General features: G+C 31.4%; 1 protein-coding gene across 1 annotated transcript; it reads left to right on the forward strand.

The window, feature by feature from the left end:
- Positions 1–8,691: 8,691 nt before the first annotated feature.
- LOC132187990 (uncharacterized) lies at positions 8,692–10,482 on the forward strand. The gene is made up of 6 exons (XM_059602411.1): positions 8,692–8,857; positions 8,948–9,040; positions 9,690–9,797; positions 10,167–10,232; positions 10,330–10,398; positions 10,465–10,482. Exons 1-6 carry the CDS (start codon positions 8,699–8,701, stop codon positions 10,480–10,482), a joined length of 513 nt encoding a protein of 170 aa, XP_059458394.1. The 5' UTR covers positions 8,692–8,698.
- Positions 10,483–10,834: the final 352 nt, after the last annotated feature.

Genomic DNA, 10,834 nt, shown 5'->3' on the forward strand with positions numbered 1-10,834 from the left:
TTTGTATATAGCAGTCTTTTCGAGTTGCATATATATGTTCTCTCATAAACAAATTCCGTTGGTGCTTCAATCCAATATTATATTGCGACTCTTGGATACTATTTCCAACTCAGTCATTGTTTGGATTTTGAATACAAGTTTCAACCGTATGACTAACTTTAATTTTCTGAAAGTAAGTAATCATATAATAAAGGGTTAATAACTCTTTTAGTATTTGGGTTTTGACGACTTTACTTTTTTTCATTTAGGTTTCAATTTGTATCACAAATGGTATCTATGTTATCTGTTATTTTTAGTTTTTGGCTCAATCAGTGTTCTGCTTGTACTCAGTTGCAAATGAGGGTAGCATGAAGACTAGCATGTCTAGACACCTAGAATGCAGATCCGAATAGCATTTCTAGAGACTTCATTTCGAAGACATGTTCGGATAGCCAGAAGCCTTGTCCGGACATGATTTCCAGAGAACTCATTTTTGAAGACATGTTCGGACAACCAGAAAATGTGTTAAGACATAAATTCCAGAGCGTTTAATTTACTAGACCTGTTCGGACATATTGGGAACATGTCCAGACTTGAATTCGAGAGAGTTCATTTTACTTGGCATGTCCGGACACTCGGCTGTCATGTTCGAACATTGAGGGTTTACACATACGTAACCCTAGCCGTGTCCAGACACGTACTTAACCCTGTCCGGGCACAGGCGCTTTATTGTTGTGTGAATTTTTATTTATACCATCTAGTATGCACATTGTTAGGTATGCATTCAGAGAGTGAATGCTGTGAGCTAAGAGATAGTGATAGAGATATCGAATTGGAGCATCTTATCTCTCTTAGAGTAAAGGTGAGAAATCTCATCCATTGTTTTATGATCAACACTTGAAGCCAATCGGAGTTCCGGTGAAGGAGATCACATAGAAGAAACACTCCAGAGGTTCTGGAAGAACTAGTGCGGTAGCAGACAAGTGGGTCGCTTGTCTAATACATTGAATTGTCACGAGCAAAGGTTTTGTAAGTTTGACATTGTGTAAATTCTTGTTTTTCTATAGTGAAGTGATTTTTTGGGTTTGGTTGCCCCGAAAAGGTTTTACATTTAGAGATTTCTCTAAATGATTTCATCTTCGTAACCAAATATCTGTGTACTTTAAGATTCATTGCATGTCTGTATTTGATTGACTATTCTAAGTTAGGCTAGATCTAATTCCGCACATTATTTTGTGAAACACCTATTCAATCATAACAGGTGTAAATTGAAATCAATTAGGTTTTTCATTATCGATAAAAAAGGGATTAGTACCTCCTTCTAAATTTGGTAAAAAAAAATCTCACCATTTACCAAGTGTTCTAATTTTTTGTGAATTTTTTTTTTTATAATTTTTTTTATGATTTTTTAATTTTCTTCTTTTTTAAAAAAATTTGTTAGGACACGTGACAGTTTTTTTAAGGACACAATTAGTTTTTTTGATGGAATATAGAAGGGTAGTAATCCCGTTTTTATGGATAACATAGATAGTATGTGATACAAATTGAAACTTAGGTAAAAAAATAAAGTAATTAAAACCCTAGTACTTATAAGGTATTTAACCCTATAATAAATCTAGGAACAACATTACTCATAACCCTAGTGAAAAGATATACAACTTTAACTAAAAATAATATAAACCAAAAAGTCAATAGACCTTGTCAAAATTCGCTCTTGTTAATTCTCTATCTAAATTAATAGAAACTTTTCAATTGGATAAAAACTTGTTAGAAAATAAAACAAATTTTAATTTAAAATATCTTTATTTGAAATTATACAACAACTCATACATCACAAAAATTGGATTTCTTTCTTCTAAATAACAAAATATTTCAACAGAGATTATGCGAGCAAAGAAATGAAATGATATGAAGAAAACACTTATGGTGCTAATTGCATTGATTATGCTTTTGTGGCAGAAGCAATTGTGGTAGAAGCAAATGACCCTCTTGCCCTTCCTTCTATTTCCCCTCCTCTCTTCCTCCCTCCTCTGTTCTCCTTCAGTATTTTCATTTCCCTCCATTGATTGATTTTAAAAACCCGATGAAAAAAATCTATAAATATCTAATATGCCCTATGACATGTTGTATGTATTGCATAAGCAGGCGAAACGGCTACGAATTTTGCGATGATCAGTTTATGCAATCTTTTAGATGCGAGCATGGATTGCGCTCTTAATTGCATAAAGTCTATGATCATTAATCTTGGGTCTGGTATAAAGTTCTCTCTCTCTCTCACTACAAAAAATACACTACAAGAACTTTTGCCCATTAGCAGCAACATTATTAGCGTTGACTTTTTACCGTCGATGATAATAAGCACATATTAGTGTCCACAGCTAATACTCGACCTTAATGCTAAAAACACGTTAGTATTGGTGTCCACTTTCAAGTTGACGCTAATATGTCAACACTAATATCCTGGCAGGAAATTATGTTGTGCGTGCATGGGTTGAGGTGGGAAAACAATTAGTGGTGATAATTTACTATTAGGGTCGACAAATGTCGACGCTACTAATAAACAATCAACGTCCACATCACTAATGTGTTTTCTTACGAGCCACAGGGGAGACACTATACATCAAAGCTGATGACCTATTATCATCGTCGACTATTTTTTGACGACAATGATAATAGGTCATTAGCATCCACTTTTCGTTGATGCTATTGACCCTCTATCAAAATAATTAAAATATAAAAAAAAAAAATTTAATTTAAATGTATGAGCGTCAACCCAAAAGTGGACGTTGCTGACCTATTATCAGCGTCGACTATTTTATGTGGATGCTGATAATGGTCATCAGCATCCAATTTTGGTTGAAACTATTTACTCTCTATCAAAATAATTAAAATAAAAAATTGAAATTCGAAAGGTATCAGCGTCAACCAAAAAGTGGATGTTGATGACCTATTATCAACGTCGGTATAGGTCATTTTTCGAGTAGTGCACTCAATCAAAAACATAAGGATATAAGAATTCCATAAACTAAAAATCAAATCAAACAAAACGTCATATAAAAAATTAAACCTAAGCCATCTTAAATTGTTATTATTATTATAACTCATCCCACTAAAACTTAACCTTTAAACCCTTAGACTTAACATAGAAAGTACGCTGGAACAAAACAAACTACTGTTCTAAGTGCACTTATTTGTTGCAACCATCTTATATGGTCCATCAAGAACGGCTCACTCGATTGCATCATAGTTTATCAAGTGACGTCCATAACCTAGATGTGGCCCCACATGTGGCCACTGGCATGGAGCTGGTCTTATGTTGATCGCCAACCCTTACACACACGGAGTAATTATGTGTCAATCGCTCAAGAGTTTAAAGGAAAGAGAAGATTTATGATGTATGTGAATGTTTTATTTGTATTTTTTATGTTTTGAAACTTAAAATTTTTTCTAATTTTATTTATTGTATGTTGTATGTACTTACTGAGTATTTGACTCACCCTTTCTGTTTGTGTTTTAAAACAACTGAGATGATGTCACAAATGGTTCTACAGGCTAAGGAAACTCGAGAAAGAAGTCCTCACATAAAAAAAGAATTGAATAAGTGCACCTAGCACATTAGTTTGTATTTTTACAACCTACTTTCTATGTTAATTCTAATGGTTTAAGCGTTAAGTTTTATTGTGATGAGTTGTACAAATAATAATAAGATGGCTTATATCTAAAATGTTATGAGACATTTGGTTTAATTTGATTTTTATTTAAAGGAATTCTTACGTTTGACATATCATCAAAAGAAAGGTAGAAGAAGGAAGAGGGAAGAAGATGGCTCTATTCATTTTTTTGTCAAAACACACAGTTTAAATAAAGCTCAAAACACATCGTTTTGAGATTTGAAAAGAGGCAGTTAAATGCGTGTGGTCCCTATTGACATAAAACTTGAGATTTTTTTAATTTTAATTTTAAAATCAAAAAAGTTGACATAAAGTCTGCATCGACTGAAAGGGCTTAAAAAAATAAAAATAAAAATTTAAAAAAATCTAGGTTGTACGTGGCACAGAGACTTTAAACAAGTGTAGTCTTTTACTTTTCTTATTGCCAAGAAATACATTGATCACAATCTGATAAATTAACGCGCCAGGCATAAAGTAAATTGTAAGTTACATTTATGTGTTTTGAATAATAATTAATTTTTATTGAATTATTTATTTATTTCATAAGTTATATTCTTTAATATTTTTTAATTAATTTTGCTTAACTTTATTTTTTCGTTCATTAAAAAAAAAAAGAATTGCCTCCTCTGAACTAAAATTCTGGCTCTGCCATTGGTGCCATGTGAGACCCAAAAGTACGAAAACAACGTAATTGTTCTAATACCAATGTAAGAAAACATAGAAACATACTTCTAGGACCTTTTTAGTGGTTGTTTCACGTTAGCTTCCATTGTCACCATGCCTTTATGTTCAAACTATTTCTACTCGAGATGGTGTTTGCTATTAAAGCAAATAACACAGTTTCCACCGTCTAAGACCTTCTCATTGTCAGATCTCTAATGGTTTATAGACATAAAGTTATTGTTATAAAGTTTTTGTGCACATGTATAAATAAAATTAGACCCCGAATGACTTATTAGAACTTATTCATACAAAATTATACCATATAAATATTTTGTTTAGAAAGATTAATACATTGTAATACATTGAAGGAAATGTTAATATAATAACATAACCGCCGTGATTCATGCATTGTATCTCTCTAAATAAAACTAAAGCTTGAGTAGTTTTTAAATATGGTCATATTCAGTTTTAGTTACCCAAATGATTTTAAAGATGTGACATGTGCGCCAACTTGGAGAATGTTAGAATAAATCTTCTAAGGTGTCACACATGTCACATATATTATATGTATATAGCATATAATATTAATAGAATTCTCATTTAAATTAAACTTTTGGGTAATTAATATATTGATAACTACTAAAGGTGAAAGGTTATTTCATTTCACTAAAAGTTGTCTTCCTTGATGGAAGGAAGGAACGTAAGGTTAATTCGATAAAGGTCTTGGCCTATAAATAGGCCTGTTGTATCCATCAGTCACAACATGAACATGAGAAATGGATAGGCCAACTTATCTACCGCTCTCCAATATAGGGCTGTAAATAAACCAGTTCGTCCGACAGCCCGCTTGACACCCGCTTGGCTAAGCTCGGCCCGAACCCGAGCCCAGTACTGTAGTAACCTGCTTGTTACTGTTGAAACTCGCTCGATAAATAAGAGATACATACCTGACGCTCTCGACAAAACCCGATAGGGGCTCGCGAGGCTAACTCGTTTAACGCTCATATAAAGCCCAACTCGACTCGCTCGTCCGACTCGTTATATTATATATATAATTGGTTATATTATATGCATATTGATTATTGAATAATTGGTTCTCATGTTCCTGTTTTTTGCTTTGTTTTTTTCTCGAAAGTGTTCTTATAAAAATAAAATAAAATAATAATAATAATAATAATAATAATAATATAAATGTATAAGATCAATACTTAATCGTATGATCCAATGACAATTCAAATACTTAATCAATTATTCATATACAATGACAATGTGATTCATATAATATCAAATTAAGTAATTGGTATTTGATTCAACAATGTGTTACTTATAAGTTTATAATCACAATTGAAGTATTAATGTATTATCATTATAATTTACATGATTATATCAGGTGATCAATTGATCATTAAATCATGTGATTATATAATAACAAATTATACATATATAATATGTAGGGGTGTTAAGTGATAATACTTTGAAAATTGGAATCGTATATCACATAATCATTAATCATTATATAATCATATGGTATATCTGCATAAGTTATTGTGTTATTTAACCAATACATTATACTTATATATATTTTATTATTAGAAAACGTATATCACATGATTTTAGATCTAATATAATATTAATATGAATTGTGAGATAATATGATCATATAATTTAAGTATGTCTTCAAGAGGTAGCTCAATCGGCTGGGATCACGCCTAATGAAGCGGAGGTCATTAGTTCGAATCCCCCTCCCCCCCTTGTGCGACATGTCAAAAAAAAAAAAAAAAAAAAATTAAGTATAAGTGTATGACCGTTAGATCATAAGGAATTTAGGACTTAGAGTTTGAGCATTACCATTAGATTAAATTATTGATAATTAGTAACTAATGTGTTTCTTATAATTTATATATTATAATCACAATTTGCTGTAAGTGAAAACTTAACAATTTGAATTTAAATCATATGTCATGAATCGTGATCATGAGATCATATAATATAAGTATATAACAATTAACATTAACCCATATAATGATACAATCATATAAGTATATAAATGTTTACATATAAGATGCAATATATATTAATATTGACATTATATACTTGACTTTTGTTAAGCATTAGAGAAAACCTTTTATAAGGACCATCTGGATAATACCCCTTTTACAGCCCCCAATCAATAACGGACACATAAGCAAAAACATAAAAAGTACACAAAAATAAGTTGGACCAAAATACACTAGATTTTAAGTTGATAAAATCCCTAAAAGGTTAACCTTCCAGGCTTCCACCTCTAGGTTTTAGTTTTGAATCCAAAAACGAGTTTTGAGGCATTAAAAACGGGTTTTGAGGCGAGTCACGGCCGGCGGGGTTTGAGGCGTTCATCGCCAGTCAAACCCGTGGGTCTCGCCAGACCCACGCCGTTGGTCCGGCTACGGGTTTTTTTTTTCTCTGATTTGGTATGATTGTTCTCACTTTTATTTTTTGCATTTTTCTTAAATTGATGATGTGTCACATAATAATTAGAGGCTGCAAAATGGGTGTTTTCAGGATGGACATGATAGTAGGGGCCCTCCAAGCATTAACATTTTAACATATTAACTAAATAATACTATATGTAATATCATAATAGACTAGTAGTGTGTGTGACATAAAGCGTTTGACATTGTCATTTAAAAAACACTAAATTTAAAATAAGAAAAAAAATACGTGATTGAAAAAAACACAATTTTAAAAATCGCAATTATTAAAATTGAAATATCAAACTGACCGTAAATAATACTAAATAACATAATTTTTATTCATAATTCCTAAATTTTGAATTTTGAATTTTTGATTGAATTTAATCATAGCCGTCCAACTTAATTTAATTTAATCTCAATCGTTAGATTTGATCAAGGGAACCGCTCTCACCATCAGATGCACACAAAGGATTAATTCCAGGAGATGCTATAAATAGATCTCTTAAAAAAAAAAAAACCCCTAACTCTAACCTAAATTTCTTTGTTCTGCGTTTAGGGGTGTCAATGCGGGCGGTTAGAAAATCGTTTGCTAATCGTTAACCGCTAACTGCTTAAGTACTTAACCGTCTTAACCGCTATAACCGCCTAGCAGTTAGGGTTATTGGGTTTACCAACCGTAACCGCTAACCGCCTTTTGATATAATATATTTTTATAATAATATTTATACATATAACATAATCAATTGATTATTAAATCACAATTTTTTTTATTGAGATAATTAAATCACAATTTAAGTATTAATATATTATCACTATAATTTATATGATTATATCACATGATCAATTAATCATTAAATCATTTGATTATATAATAACAAATTATACATATATAATATGACATAACTCGTAAGTCATAAGTATGCAAGTTCATACTAATACAACAATTAAGTATCTAGAGACTAGTTCCAATGTATGTTATAAACTAATAAGTTCATATATGTTATAAATTATAATTATACATTATACGTATATGCAATTATGCATATTGAATAATATAAATGTATAAAATCAATACTTAATCATATAATTCAATGACAATTCAAATACTTATTAAAGTTAATCATGTTATTAATGTACAATGATAGTGTGATTCGTATAATATCAAATTAAGTAATTAACATTGGATTGAACAATGTGTTACTTATAACTACAATTGAAGTATTAATGTATTATCATTATAATTTATTTGATTATATAATAACAAATTATACATATATAATATGACATTATAACTCATAAGTTATGCAAGTTCATACTAATACAACAATTAAGTATCTAGAGACTTAATTCCAATGTATGTTATAAACTAACAAGTCCATATATGTTATAAATTATAATTATACATATATGCATATGAATAATATAAATGTATGAGATCAATACTTAATCATATGATTCAATGACAATTCAAATATTTTATTCAAGTTAATCATATTAAATTTTAATAGGTTATGATTTAATGATTTATATTTAAGGAATTTTTTTTTAAAGTAGAAGTAAATGTAAATTTGGGGTCAACATTTTTGATTTTTCAATGTGGGCTTTTATTTATTTTTTATTTTTTATAGCAATTTGGCCTAAGAAGACACTAAAAATACAAACAAAAAAAAAAAAAAAAAAAATACAAAAAAAAAAAAAAAAAAAAAAAAGAGGTAAAAATGTTAGAGTGATTAACAAAAAAAAAAATAAAAAATAAAAAAAAGCATAAAACGCCCAAAATTGATTATATATTTATCTTGAGAAAGCCCAAAAAACCCAAAAAAGTCCAAAAAAATCCCATAAAAAAAAGCATAAAACGCCCAATTTTGAAAAGAGGTTATAACGGGCGGTTACATGTATTAGTTACCACTAACCGGCGATCAGTTTCTAACCATGCGATTATCTGCCGACTGCTGCCCCTCTCTCTCAGGCGCTCTCGATTTCGATTCTCTGTGCTTTCGCGCCTCGCCTCTGTGGCTCTGCCGCTCTGTGCTCTCCTCGCCTCTCACGGTCTGTTTCGCCTCTCACGGTCTGTCTCGCCTCTCAGTGAAGGTCTGTTTGGTTTTCTTTTGTTTTGTTTAGATTCAGAGCGTCTCACGGTTTTCTCGCCTCACAGATTCTTTTGTTTTGTTTTGTTTTCAGCCCGTCTTGTTTAGATTGAGAGGCTGCCCACCGCTTTTCACCCGTTCGAGTCTGCCCTGGACGCTCTCAACCAGTGTAACGAAGTCTCCGAAGGTGAGCTTTGTTCAAAACTACAATACCTTCTTGTTTGGCTCTTGTTTTCTTGTAGCAAGCCAAGCAAGGTAAGTGGCATTTGATTTTGGTTTTAAACTTAAGTGGGATATATGGCTGTTGATTTTGATTTTGGTGTATTATTGTTGATTTTGGTATTCTGATTTTATAAATGGGTTCTTAGATTGATTTGGTTGGAGTTGTATCGATTGGGTTGTTTATGAATATAAAGAAATTTTACTGATTCGAGGATTTGATTTTGGTGTATTATTGCTGATTTTGGTATTCTGATTTTATAAATGGGTTCTTAGATTGATTTGTTAGGAGTTGTATTGATTATAACATAGCTTACATCAATTCTGTTAACCTTTTTTTATTTTTTATTTTTCTCTCTAATTGAATTTCAATGGCAGTATGTGTTTTGCATTTTCTTGATAATCAGATTACCTGTTTTGACTACTCTGCAAATTTTCTTGATAATCAGATTACCTGTTTTGACTACTCTGCAAATTTTCTTGATAATCAGATTACCTGACTATGTTCTTGTATTTGTATTAAGCTGTTCGATGTTTGTATCAAATTAAGCTGTCGATGTTACTTTGATAGCTGTTGCTTTAGCCTTTTGAAAATTCTTTTTTTATTCTTTCTCCAGATTGGGCAGAGCCGCAGAAGTGATGCTTTTGCAACAGAATTTGACCTTGAAGCAGAAGAGTATGTTCCACTTCCTAAAGGAGAGGTTCACAAAAAGGAGATAGTTCAGGTCTGTTTTTCTTCAACTGCTGATTCTTTGAGTGTGTTGTATGTTCCTTAAAGTCATAGATGTGACACTAATTCATAATACTAGTATTGGACATTTCCTGACTCTGTTCCATACCAGATCAAGACTGTTGTGGCTAAGTAAGTTGAGCTTCTAAATGGATTGGTAACTGCTGGCCTGTCCTAAGTGGTAAAGGCGAGGGGTGGATTTGGGTTAGTCCATCTTTTATTTTCGAAGTAATAGATAAAATTATTCTAATTGTGCCTGTCTTCATCCCATTCTGATGTATTACAGATGAAATCTTCTATTGTAGTTCGAAATTACATTTCTATCTAGCTTTGAAGTTAGTTTTTATGGTTTTCTTAATGACAGGTTGTTAACTGGTATATTGATGAAGGTGTAGCGGAGCTTGTCCCTGGAGTTCTGTTTATTGATGAGGTTCTTTTCTGTATAATGCCCTTTCTATGTTTTAAATATTTCATGATTGCCTTTTGTTTGTTTATTTGTTTTATCTAATTTTAATCATGATTTGCAGGTAAATATGCTGGAGATGGACTGCTTTTCATACATGAATCGTGCTTTAGAGAGCTCCCTATCTCCAATAGTTGGACAATTTGTTTTTTTTTTTTGTTTTTGTTTTTGTTTTTTTTTTTGTGTGTGTTTTATTCAGTTATTTGGTTATCTTTAGAATGTTTTTGAGATTTTTGTTGGACAATTTATTTAGAAAAGTTGGACAATTTGTTTTGGTTTTGTTTTGTTTTGTGTTTTATTTTGTTATTTGGTATCTTTATAATTGTATTTATATATTGTAACCTTTATATTACTTATCAAAAAAAATTGTAACCTTTATATCTAAATTTCTAATAGATTGTAAACAAGCCTTAAGTGAGCCGAGCTGCCCACTTAAGGCTTGACAAGCTTTTTAATGGAGCTCGGGCTCAAGCTTGACTCAAAACCAATTGAAGAATTTTGGTCGAGCTCGGGCCAAGCGGAGCCCGGCATAGTGTATTTGGCAACCTTTGAGCTCGAGCCGAGTTAGG

The sequence above is a fragment of the Corylus avellana genome, chromosome ca7 (assembly GCF_901000735.1).
Source record: "Corylus avellana chromosome ca7, CavTom2PMs-1.0".
In the NCBI taxonomy this organism is placed as follows: Eukaryota; Viridiplantae; Streptophyta; class Magnoliopsida; order Fagales; family Betulaceae; genus Corylus; species Corylus avellana.